The sequence below is a fragment of the Sinohyriopsis cumingii genome, chromosome 10 (genome assembly GCF_028554795.1).
Source record: "Sinohyriopsis cumingii isolate HCF-2022 chromosome 10, ASM2855479v2, whole genome shotgun sequence".
Taxonomy (NCBI): Eukaryota; Metazoa; Mollusca; class Bivalvia; order Unionida; family Unionidae; genus Sinohyriopsis; species Sinohyriopsis cumingii.
The window spans coordinates 58479571-58493326 of record NC_142970.1 but is presented as its reverse complement, the minus strand read 5'-3'; the positions used below and the strand labels follow the sequence as shown (position 1 = coordinate 58493326).

The following is a 13756-nucleotide window of genomic DNA, read 5'->3' as shown; positions in this document are numbered from 1 at the left end:
CTGACCTAGTTCCCGACCTTAATTCTAAATTAGTAACAGTCAGGTCAACAAGTTTTGTAATTTATTTTTATTGTGGGAATAATAAGCGTGAGATTGAGGCTGTAATGAATACTTGACCCAAGGCTTGTAAATAGTTTTAGTGAAGGAAACAACTTTTTTTTCTCGGAGTACAATTATTTGTTTTTATCAAGGTCATACTGGGGTTACGTGATTTTTTTTTTTATATGTAAACATGATCACGTGATCCTCTATTTCGCAATTAGGCATTTCCAAAATTGCGCATTACTTAGTTTTAATAGTAATGTTTAGAGATCTCTCACAGTCTGTGCTTAAAAACGCTTGATGTCAAGTCGTTTCCTTCTGTTGTAGCCAGTGTTCGAATTATATGTGAATTTTTCTTCTGATTATTTGGAGTCTAAAAGAAATTCGTTTCTCTGAAATATTTTTGTGCTCACACAGAATTTTTGAACAAAGACATTTCTTAAAAACTTTATTCGGATTTTAAACACCGGATTGCTTCTTGTGTTTCTCCAAGGAACTGTAGACCAAAAAACAATACAGGATACAGCATACGTCATCGCCTTCCACCTTGGATTCTTCGCCGGGACTCGAACTTGAGATCATTCGAACATTTCAGCATTAGTAATTCTAAAATTTTATTCGTGGATTATTTTTGGATTTGATTCTTAAAACCATAAGTTGTTTTCTTTCTTGAATTTTATAGTATTTTTCCAGGGAAATAAATTATTTGTTATATTTTTCAAAGCTTGTTGTTTTCACTCGTTCTTGTGTTCCTGTTTATTCGAGCCTAAACACGTGCCATTATTATTATTATTACAGTCACATAAAAGATGTGTTTTTATTTTATTCTTCCCGTTAAAGTCTTTATTTCATTTGTTTATATTTCCTAAATCCTTTTGTTCGGGTCTTATCATACTTGGCATCAATCATTATGAAGTTAAGACACTTGCTTCTGTGGCACCTTTGGCACGTATTTGTGGCCTTGACCTTGGCTTCAAGGTTACAGTCATCTGAAGTTTCGTGAAGGTTTTGGTTGCGGTTTTCATTTGCTTGTACGTCGTAAACCACGTGGTGCACTTTTTTGTAATACTTGCAGTTAGTTGTTATGAAGCGAATATAAATCATTTACGTCACGCTCACTCGCCTCTTTGAATTTGTAGTCAAGGTCACAGCCATATAAAATTTGCGTTAAGATTAAAGTTTTTGATTTGCGTGTATTTCTTAAAATGTTTGATGAATTCGCTTTGTACTTTCAATACATTATTATGACTCAAGGACATTCATTGTGCTACTTGCTCATTCTGTCTTTTGACGATAGAATCAAGGTTTCGCGTTTTACAGAATGGCTCTGACCGTATGTTGGACTTGCAGGTTGTGCCATTTTTCATCTCGTTACTGTTTGTGTCTTCATTGATGATGCTTTTGTCATTTGTGACTTCATTGATGATGTTTTTATTATTTGTGTCTTCACTAATGTTGTTATTACTTGTGTGTTGATTGATGATGTTGTTATTATGTGTGTCTTCCTTGATGATGCTGTTATTATCTGTGTCTTCATTGATAATGTTGTCATCACTTGTGTCTTCTTTGATGATGTTGTTATCGCGAAAGCTGTAGTACAGAGTACTTAATGTGTTTCAGGTGACAGATGCTAACAGGAGAGAAGTTCTTGGACCGTTTTTGTATCACATCCGATTTCCTCTGATGAATCCCATGTTTTTCACAAACCATGTGTCCACACGCCAAATACTGAACGCGCAGGAGATGATAGCCATATTTCAGGTAACTCTTCCTTCAGCCATCTTTAACCACATTCTCACGAGACTCTAATCAATATTATCAGAGTCCTCATTATGTAAATCTCACTGAATCAACCGGGAGTCTGGCAGACTGAGACTGAAATCTCAGGTTTCAGTTCGCAAATTCAATATATGGATTAGAACCCTGAATACGGTAGACAATATCACAGAGGTAACTCGAACCTTTGTTAAAGTGCCCTGTTTAAAACTCGTTAACCTTTCGAACTATTTGATACAAAGCTTCAAACGTTTCCTCATTAAATATTGCAGAATTTCACATGACACATTTTTTCTCCAGAATCATAAAGTAGCACTGTCTAGTGATTGTATTTATCACTTGATTTGTATGGACACGAAGTAGCTCAGTAGAGAGTCCAATTCGTAACCCAAGTCTCGCGTATTCGATACCCAATCAGGTCAGCCCTTGTCAGCTGCCTCGATGTGTCTGTCATCGGGAAGTCACATCGCCGCCATTTCCTTGGCAAGATATAACCTATAATATGTTGAAAATGATGTTAAAAATACAAATAACTAACACTTAATGTTGAAGCAGACATAAGTGTAGTCATCGAATTAGAAACCCTTTCCGAAGGCCGATTTACAATTTCCATTGGATCAGTAACATTGTGACCATAATGTGAATAAGTAAGGAAGTCTCGAAGTTCAGTATTCCAAGAGAGCGCAAACCAGCAGCTGCTTGATAACGCAGTAATCTTGATAATGCGCGTGACAGAGCATCGCATTAAGCGTAATAGAGGTGCATTAAGTTTAATTGAGGGATGCATATTTGAAAGGTTCATTAATCTTAATCAAGCACCGTTAAACATAATCGAGAGGAGCATTACACATAATCGATCGGTTCCTTAAACTTTAGAGGATCTTAAATGGGTAACGATTTAATATTGTGATTTGTGTGATTTGGATTTTAACGTAGTTTTAACAATTTTTCAGTCATATCGCTACAATGTCTGCAGTGTTGCAGTTTTTAGTGATGTCTAGCACTGAGGCATCATGCTGCAGACATGTAGCATGATGTCCCACCCAGTCACATTATCCTGACACCAGGCCGACCAGTCCTAACACTAACCTCTTAATGCTGAGCGCCAAGCGAGGCAGCTGTTAGTACCATTTTTGTAAGTCTTTGGTATGACTTGGCCGGGGATCGAACCCACGACCTCCCGCGTCCGAGGCGGACGCTCTAACCACTTGGCCACCAAGTGCATACATCATAATAATTTAATATTGAATTTATGAAATAAGTTGAATAATGTCCAACTTTTGCGAGCCTTGGCGAGCAAAAGCTGGACATTCTTTAACGAGTTTCATAAATTTAATATTAAATCGTTACCCATTTAAGATTCTTTTTATCACAAAGTTTTATTTCAGTAGAAATTATTTAGATAGAAAGAGGAACGAATCATTTTGTTATTCTGACAGACGTTGTACCTTTCATTTTGTTGTGCCTAAAATTAGTCCCAAACAAAGTTGAAATAGTAAAAGTATATTATACATTTTTGATAACTGTAAATCAAAGAATAAGCGTCTATCCAAATAAACAGAACATGCTACAAGAGACAAATCACTTGTCGACACAAAATATCCAGTGCATGTGATGTCTCATTACTTGATACGGTGCACAGTACCGCTTTGGTTTGGCCTACATCACATCACAATTTTACTGTAATGTATTTATGACCGGATATTGGCAGTATTTGATTTGGAACATTAGATTGTACAGAAGACATAGACAAATCTCTTTTTAAGTCGGACTTGCATCACATATTTACCGCGTAATATGGTGTGTTTGGATAAAGTTCTGTCAGTTGGGGAGATCGGTTTATATCTACTTTCTTCTGTGAACAAAAGTGAGCTTATTTACTTCAGTAAGTTCACATTTAAACCAGGCTTGTATATAGGATAGATTCCATTCTACAGATATACCGTCCATCCATCCCCACTCCCACCCTTGTTATCATCTAAGCAATACCGACAGTTTTACTTGTTGTTATTGTTCTTTTCTTGGGTGTTTTGCCATTTTTCATGTTATGGTATGTTATACATGTAATAATAAGCCCCTTGTGGGGGGTAAATTGGCAATATTGAAATAGACGAGACCATTTTCCCCAATTCCCTTATCTGAGTCGAATCAAAATGGCGGCCAAAAATGTTCAATGAAAACAAAAAATTCCAGAAGGCGGGGTTTCAAAAGTTTTCTTACGATCGCAATCAATCAGTTGAGAGAATACTGCACAATAATTTCATGGGCTTAATTGGACCAATCAGAATCACATATATCAAAAATATTAAACTGCACACACTATATATAGGCAAAGCGTACCGACAGTGTGATAAAGCGTAATCGAGCGATGAATTAAGCTTACTTGAAGGGTACATGAAGCATAACGTAACGGTACATTCAACGTAATCGAACGGTGCATTAAACATAATTGATCATTGCATTAAACGTAATCCAGCAGTGCATACATCATAATAGAATTTTCCTGCACGTCAGTCCAGCAGTGCATACATCGTAATAGAACTCTCCTGCATGTCAATATAGCAGTGCATACATCGTAATAGAACTCTCCTGCACATGTCAATCTAGAAATCTATTTATAATCAGAAAACTACATGGCAAGACAACATTGCAACAAAGACAAGTTAATAACACCAATGCACGTTTTAGAAGTTCGTATACGCGATCTTGAGACTGACAGTATGAAACATTTGTTTGAATTATACGATTTTCGTGTAAATCTCGTATTCGATGCAACAGGAATAATAGTGACGGACTTTAATATTTGCATCACGATTACCATAATTTTAATTACATGTTTCAAGTTAAGAATATAAAATATGTACATTGACATTGTATATTTTATTTTACGAATTTAGAATTCGATGAATATTTGTGAAAAAGACACACTATTTTATGTTTTATTGCTCTGCAGACGTATATTATTCTTGCCTTTGTTATGTATGTTCGATTTAATTTAATTGTTTGTTTCTTAGTTTTGAATTGTTTTTATTCCAGTACAAGCTAGCGTAATGTAACTTTATTTACTGGATTGACATTGTCCAGAAATTCAGTTCAGTTCTTTTTGACCTGACTGTTGTTGATAAACAACTAATAATAGAAACACTGTATCTAGTTTCTGACTTTGATTGAAAACCAGTGTTAGTTTTGGTAAACAACTTTATTTTCTTCTTTTTAATCGTCTCTCAGAGTAAGAATTATTAAGTTAAGTCAAGGCCATACCTGGATGACGTGATAATTATTATGTAACAAACTTCCATTCCTTCTTTAAAGATTAATTCTTGACCTCTATCCGGGAATCTGTTCTGCGTTGTTGTTAGTCTTATAACTGTTGTCTTTATAGAGATTAGTCAGTCGGGCTCCAAAAAGATGTTGTGATCAGTTTGAGTTGAAATTGAATTTTATTCAGTTTCAAGGGATTATTTTCCCTGGAAATATATCCTATTAAAGCTTTGTGATTTAAGCAGCTTATCGCCTACCATTGGCTTTAGAGTCATTAATTGTCCATTGTGGGCGTGTTTTGCCAATGACTTTTGTATCAAAAGTTGGTCACTGTGACATTTAATTCGAACAATATTGACTTTGGTTAATTAAGTATCGTAAAGTTCTAAATTGTCAGGGTTGTGTTGTTGTGCCGTTATACCCTAGACATACATACTTTACCTTTAAATGTGCTTGGCAGGAAATCTTATTTCAGACGTGATGAGTGATTGTGGCATTCCTATTATATATGCACATTTCTTGTTATATCTATTTGCAGTATTATCACGGCCGAGACCAAGCCTCGAACTGGCATTTCAACACAAATAAACGTCGCGGATTTTCTTTGTACTCTGTGATACGGTACAACTTCATTGGGATGGACGAAATAGATTCTGGAACGGGGCATCATATGATTTCCGCATCCTGTTCGAAGTCAGTATTATTACATGGAGTAATTGTATACGGTTGCCAAGAAGGGTCGGCTGAGTACAGTGTTACCATAGAGATCACTGATGAAGAATGTCGAAAATGTTTGTCTAAGGAACACATTACGGTGAAAACGGACAAATCGCATCATACTTCTGACGCCATGTTGTCTCAAACAGTGTTATTACAATCAGGGAAGAAATATACCATAGTAGCTGAAATAAATGGTCCACCCACAAAGATTGGAATGGATGGGAGAAGGACAGTGGTAGTGGAAGGTGTAACGTTTACATTCACAAGTAGAAGCAAGTCGAATACTACGGTGGAAAAGGGGCAATTGCCAGGAATTCTTTTTACCTTTCCAAAAGAGAACGAACATAACAAATTCTCAAATAAAAAGTCTTAGAGGTATCTAAAATCGGCCAAAATGTAGATAACACATTTGATATTCGTCAGCTATTTGAAACAAAATAAAAAACCCACAACATTTTAATTTACGATTAAATTTCAGTCAGGATGGACTGTCAGATGAAAGATCGCCATAATAAACACGAACACTATTGGTTTGGTATGTAAAATACCATTATCATACTATTGTGTCGTCAATAAGAAACCCCTTATTTACTCCTTTGGGGTTATTAGGTACTAACAGCAATGCTAGTAATAAATAAGAAACCAGAAATATACCCACTTTTTTAAGATCAGTTTTAGATGAGTTTCGGTTCTGAGGGTCATCACTTGGTAAAGACAATGATATCAAGTTTCGGTTTTGAGCGTCATCGCTTGATAATGACAATGATATTAAGTTTCGGTTCTGAGCGTCATCACTTGATAAAGACAGTGATATTAAGTTTCGGTTTTGAGGGTCATCACTTGATAAAAATAGTGATATTGAGTTTCGGTTCTGAGCGTCATCACTTGATAAAGACAGTGATATTGAGTTTCGGTTCTGAGCGTCATCACTTGATAAAGACAGTGATATTAAGTTTCGGTTCTGAGGGTCATCACTTGATAAAGACAGTGATATTGAGTTTCGGTTCGAGGGTCATCACTTGCTAAAGACAGTGATATTAAGTTTCGGTTCTGAGGGTCATCACTTGATAAAGACAGTGATATTAAGTTTCTGTTCTGAGGGTCATCACTTGATAAAGACAGTGATATTGAGTTTCGGTTCTGAGGGTCATCACTTGATAAAGACAGTGATATTAAGTTTCGGTTCTGAGAGTCATCACTTAGTAAAGCTGTCTCTCTTCTTGAGTTGACTTTGTTTATTTTAGCGCATTTATTCAAATGGCCTTGAAAATCAGTTATTGATCTTAAGCTACCGTACGTTTGTGGTGTTACAAATGGCCGTTTTGGTTTTATTTTTTAGGAAGTTAAATTCTTCTTTGAAGAGCTTGATTTCCTTCATAGGGTATTAATGGTGCTATGTACTTTTTCAATACTTAGAGTCGTGTGTGAACTATTTTCAATTTCTTGCTTCAGTACCCGCATTTATTTGGCCATTTTTACCCATTAAAATGTTACTTTTCGTAGCTGGGTCTTTGTCACTGATTCGTTGCATTCTTTCAGGTTGCAGCTGCTGTATAAAATAATTATTCCACCACTGCCATCAAAGAGTTTAGCATGCAACCTATAGATTATCCAGGCAAACATCACAGTTTAGTTCTTTAGATAACGTGTTATACGTTCGAGGTTTTGCAGTCAATTTTTCTCCGAGCTGAAACGTGCTTTGAAATTTATATTTCGGTTGTCTATTCGTATTCGTCTTTTTCAGATAGTTATCATTTCACATGCCCACCTGAAATCACAAATGTTAGTATTGGTTCACCAGGAGCTCATGCAATAATTCCCTTCCCTAAATAATGTGTACAAGAAGTGTTAACGGACATCACATGATCGTTTTCAGACTTGTTCTCAGCTTTCGATGCCTTGAGACTGACAACATTTTGAAAATACTTTTACCCCAGTCCATATGGTTACAAGATTTACGAACTGTTGGCAATGTAATAAAGTACCTCACTTCGTTTGTACAGTGCAGACTTAATTCTAAACCTTTATGTAGATCTTTATTATATGTTATGTCTTTGCTTGTATGAAGAGAATATGTTTAGTAAATGGCATTTAATCTGTATTTGGCTACCATTATCATTTCTACCAACACTATACAGAATAAGGCACAGTAGCTGGACGTTCTCCGTATATCCGTTTTTTTCTTCTATTTCCTATTACGACTCCGTGGTCTTAGATAACTAATAAAAAAAGAGCGAAAACCAACAAGTTTTGTAAAATTCAACAAATAATGTATTTCCCTAGAATGCAAAAAGAAAATTTACATGAGTGCAAATTAAATCTCAAATAGTCCTAAAGAATAAAGCTGATTAAATTCGAGTGGTATTCAAAAAAAGGATCCGGCGCTGAAGGCGGTATGTCTGTAGTCTAGAATGTACTAGTGTACCAATAGCCTGAGGTGTGATGTACCATCAGTCTTCCAATTAATCACAATAGTATAATCAAAAATATCCTTGCCTGAATTCACTATAATTCTACATTAATGTTTCTTCCCCAAGAATATTATTGAAGAGCACTTTGTATTTCCACTGAATACTCTTTCAATAAATAATTTCAAGCAAATAAAATACTGTACACAACAATACAGATAGTATCGCTGGAATGAATTATTTTTCAAGTAAACAAGATTATATATTATAAAACAACTAAGACACAAAACAAAAGAGCCAAAATGTAGGACAAAAGTTCATTCATAGCAAGATCTAAGTTGTAAACAAAACAAGATATGTTACTAAAATTATAATAAAAAGCGTGGGAAACACCACGTACCATAGGTTATAACAGAATCCTAGACCTATATCTCTATAAATATGTTAACTTTTATAGATAATGGTCCTAATATTTAACCCACATTTATAGGGAAATGTTAACTTTGTTTTATTTGTTTACCAAAATAAATGTTATTGGTCAGGTACAACATGAACTTGGTTTTGGACAAAGTGAAGTCAAAAATTATACATAACATAATCATTGAGAAATAAAGTGACAAACAATACAAATTAGATATACATAACATTCGTCATACTGTTTCTTCTTTCTTTGTGTTTCTCCTTTTCCCGATTTCTTAATGTTATTTATGAGATAACTTTAACGCAGAGAAGAAGAGAAAAAAAACCCATACTTTTTTAATTATACGACTGGTTACAATTTCGTGAAGAAGTAAATAGAAAGATTTTTTAAACCACAAATTTAGTTTTCCTTTATTTTAAAGGTTGAAACTTAAATTAAGACAAACCAGTATATTTGGAGTAGAATGTGCCTGCAATCTGACCAAGGATGCCGTGCTAGAATGTACCCACAGTCTGACCAAGGATGCCGTGCTAGAATGTGCCTGAAGTCTGAACAAGGATACCGTGCTAGAATGTGCCTGAAGTCTGACCAAAGATGCCATGTTAGAATGTACCCACAGTCTGACCAAAGATGCCGTGCTAGAATGTGCCTGCAATCTGACGAAGGATGCCGTGCTAGAATGTGCCCACAGTCTGAACAAGGATGCCGTACTAGAATGTGCCCACAGTCTGACCAAGGATGCCGTGCTAGAATGTGCCCACAGTATGAACAAGGATGCTGTGCTTGAATGTGCCCACAGTCTGAACAAGGATGTCGTGCTAGAACGTGCCCACAGTATGAACAAGGATGCTGTGCTAGAATGTGCCCACAGTCTGAACAAAGATGCCGTGCTAGAATGTGCCCACAGTCTGAACAAGGATGCCGTGCTAGAATGTGCCTGAAGTCTGAACAAAGATGCCGTGCTAGAATGTGCCCACAGTCTGAACAAGGGCGATATGTAACTCGAATGTTCACCTTTATTTAGTCAATTTAATTTTAATTACTTTAATTGAATGTGATAATGCCTGTCATAGTTGTTCCATGACACATGCTTGTGACGGATACCTGTGTCATGACATATACATGAGTTACAAGCTCAAAGAGCGTTCCTTTTGTTGATAACACAATTTACGCAGTTATAAATGTGTCGAAAGGGAACATATAGTACAGAGTCGTGGAAAAATTGGCTTGTGCTGCCCAATATGTTGTGCTGTACAATAGGCTGTGATGCACAATAGGTTATGATGTACAATAGGTTGTGATGCACAATAGTTTACGATGTACACTAATATGTTGTGATACACAATAGGTTATGATGTACAATAATAGGTTGTGATGCACAATAGATTATGATGTTCAATAATAAGTTGTGATGCACAATAGATTATGATGTACAATAATAGGTTGTGATGCACAATAGGTTATGATATACAATAATAGGTTGTGATGCACAAGAGGTTATTATGTACAATAATAGGTTGTGATGCACAATAGAATATGATGTACAATAATAGGTTGTAATGCATAATAGATTATGATGTACAATAATAGGTTGTTGAGCACAATGGGCTAATGATAATCGTACTTCGTGTATCGGCTTAACGTTTCATTTCCATATATTGATTACATGTATTCCATTAAAAGTCGTTTTTCAAAGTTTCTGCAGGGGACAGGCGTGTTTGCAGCTTTTACTTAAAGGCAAATTATTTTATACAGACAATTTTGATTTTAACTTTTAATTTTTCTTTAAAAGGCTCACGGCATCTTTAGACATGTACAAATGGTTATACCATTCTCTGACAGTTCTAATTGTGTGCTAAACTGAAGGCTTACACCATCTTCAGACAATTTTATATTTGTACTACATTCATCTGTCATGTACAGTTGCTTAGGTTCTGAACTGAACGACATCATTTTTCCATTCTTTGGGAACGACCAAGGAATTCCTGATACACAGTGTTAGGAAGGATTGTATATATAATTATGTGTCCCACGGAAGAAGTATTAAACGATATGGTTGTGTTAATTTTAATGTATACACATATGTCTCCCAATTAGAGTGAGCATCACTTCTTGGTAATTTTCGTGATACATCGCAATAATGATGTTCTTGGTAAGAGAAAAAGAGTTATAATAAAAAGAAAGAGCAAGACAGGAAGACTCGTGACGATTATAAGGATGATGATAATGACGAGAGAGATAATAGTTTTAGTACTACTACTACTACTACTACTAATAATAATAATAAATATTATTATTATTATTAGTAGTAGTAGTAGTAGTAGTCGCAACAGCAATGATTTTGTTATTGTGTCTATTCAGTAATGAAGTTGTCAGTAAAATAACAACACTACTGGGGAAAAAAGTCAAAAATATTATATTTTCCACAGGGTTGCATTTCAGTCCGTCAAGAGTAAGTATGTTTCAGTTACAATCACATATATCCTAAATCTATTGGGAAAACAGGCTTTCTAAATGAAAATATATGTCCTTGTGTTTGTAAAAGACGAAATAAGAAAACTGAGAAGTCTCATGTCAGTAGCAGTAAAAATGCATATTGCTGCATTGCTAGCTCTTTTATTGGTGATGGTCTCCAGCGAAAGGTGAAAACTCCTACTCCGATCACTAATAAGTGGTCCAGGACAAAAAGAACACAGAGCCAGTCAGATGCCTCAGTCACTTCCGTTTATTCGAATATCGTCCTTTTTCTTGGACTTATTGGTAAAACATTTGTCTTCAGGCATTTGAGATTTTCCTTAATCCAAGTGTAACTGCTGTAATTTCGTTTAGCAGCAGCCATGTCTTCTTGACACGTGTCCTTTTATGCAGCATATGCGTTTTAGTTCACTACTGATGTCAATTTATTGAACTTTGTGTTACCCTTAACAGTTTTTAAAAACAGTTTCGCTGTCTTTGAGAAATAATACAGCAAGCTGGCAAATAAAGGTAACCAATGCGTTTAACGTATATGGAATGCTTGCATTTGCACGGGTACCATTTCTACGATTTATGGGCTGAAAAAGTGTCAGATTTAGCTAAAGTCTCCGCTCTTACAACTGCAGGAAGAATGAAGCAGCAGCACCTGGCTTGATTTCCCTGCCTCACCACACATCCCCTTTCCGTTTAAAGATGATCATTAGCATTGCCCGGTTTTAAAAATAAGTCGCCGTTTCGACGATCCCGGGAGGGATCCATGGCACTTTGCAGCACACGAAAGTCGCCCAATCGTTGAAACCGGGAGGGATCACATGTATTTCCCAAAATTTTCAGCGCATGGGGAGTACAGTTTCCATCTCTTTGCTCGTCTATGTAGTCGACGGTTACCAATCAGCTCTCACCAGGTACCTGGCACCAGACATCTGGCAAGGCGAGAAGATACCGGTCGCAGGGTACTAGGTCTAGGCAGCGGTAACCGTGCCATAGTTACTGAGCAAATCATATACCTGTCAACGGTCATTCATTCCCTTTCTCTATAATTGACCCAGATACCTACGGGCTTGGTGACTCTCTGCACCAGTTGATTAATTCTGATTTAATATGAGTCTTCATTGGCCAGCGATCGGGCAGGTAATAGGACCACCACGCCTCCTCCCTTCAGTCAGCTTGTGAACGACATAGGGGTCGTAAACACTTAACCCTTCCATCGAAGAAGGGGTTATTATTCCACTACTCCGGATGGGAGAAAAAACCCACATCATCATGTCGCGTCCCCCAGCAGTGACAAGAGGATCAGCTGACAAAAATATTGCACTCGAAAGTGTTTGAATAGATCCCAAACGAGTATAGCATTATTCCCGTTTGATGTCGCTATTACTATCCAGCTGGTCACGGAGCATGTCGAATAATGGAACTACGATTCGGAGTTATTGTCTTGTGTGTTAATCAATACAGTGCTCCCTGAAGGTCTCAGAGATCATCAGCACCGGTCGCTGGTCGGGGTTTCACGTCCAGCTATAGTAGTGAAGCAATACCCTTGGCATGGGAGGTCTATTGGTCCTGTCCAAAGCTTCTCCACCCATGCGAAAAAGACTCACTCAAACCGCCTCCAAAGATGTCATCGATACCGTGTGCGAATGTTGTTTGCATGTCTTGAAAGGCACTATACCTTTGTCTAAACGTCAGAATCAATACTTAGCCAAACATCGTCACGTTCTTCGCCAAATGGTTCAAAAGAAAATACCCACTCGTCAAAAGAAGATGTTGCTACAACGAGGAGAATTTTGCCTCTGTTGTTTGGACCTTGCTGAAAGGAGTATTGGGAACAATGCTGGGAGGACTAGTGGGAGCAATATAAAAAGGACCAAGAAGATAAAAGGGACATCTGAAGTCCTAAAATCTCAGACGTGACCCTCGAAATCGGTTGGAAGGACGAAAACTGGCTTTAGTGCCTTACACACAATAGATATAATACCATCATTGGCCAGAACAACGGCCTCCCAATCCGAATTTGACCGAGATGTCACAGTTACAACAAAAATTGCAATGGTTAATGGATCCCAACGATTTGTATGGTTAACTGTTGCAAGGACTACAACTCTTTCACCAGAAAGCTATGGACGAAACAGCTTTACCCATTCTGAAAGATTTTAAGGCCTTGATGAAAAGACCATCACCACCACTCTCAGCGGTCAAGACTGACGCAGCCCCACGAATTACTGAGTGAGAAGAGGTACGAGAAGTCTTTCAAACACTGTCAGCAGCTCCCATTCCTAGTAAGCGTCCAGAGTCCTTGTTGACCCCTTCTCCCACTCCCCAACGAGAAGAACTGAAAGGCTGGGTTAAAAAGATGATGTCCACTCCTCCTTCGACAGAAGTGAAAAAGAAAGAAGGGTAACTAGAAGTGAAAAAAGAAAAGAAGACCAAAGCCATCCCGTTACCAACTCCACCATCACTACCTTCGACTTCTACTCCCGTGGCCTATCGGACACGAAAAGCCGTTTCCAAGCCACCATCTTGCCCCATCCAAAGTAACATCTGCGAAGAATGGGTGACTTATTAAAAATGGAGAAGGTGTTAGCCAGTATTTACTACCATCCATCCCATCTTGCAAGTTACAGAGGAGTTCCGAAATTGTATCGTGCTGCCGAAA

General features: G+C 37.1%; 1 protein-coding gene across 2 annotated transcripts in view; it reads left to right on the top strand.

The window, feature by feature from the left end:
* Window positions 1-7898, top strand: part of LOC149790205 (BTB/POZ domain-containing protein 6-like) — a 40676-nt gene extending 32778 nt beyond the window's left edge. For both annotated transcript variants that reach the window (XM_089972208.1, XM_089972207.1), the window contains exons 4-5: window positions 1663-1803; window positions 5618-7898. In XM_089972208.1, coding sequence (XP_089828334.1) covers window positions 1663-1803; window positions 5618-6172 — 696 coding nt within the window. In that variant the 3' untranslated portion in view covers window positions 6173-7898. The remainder of the gene's footprint in view (window positions 1-1662; window positions 1804-5617) is intronic.
* The last annotated feature ends 5858 nt before the right edge of the window (window positions 7899-13756 follow it).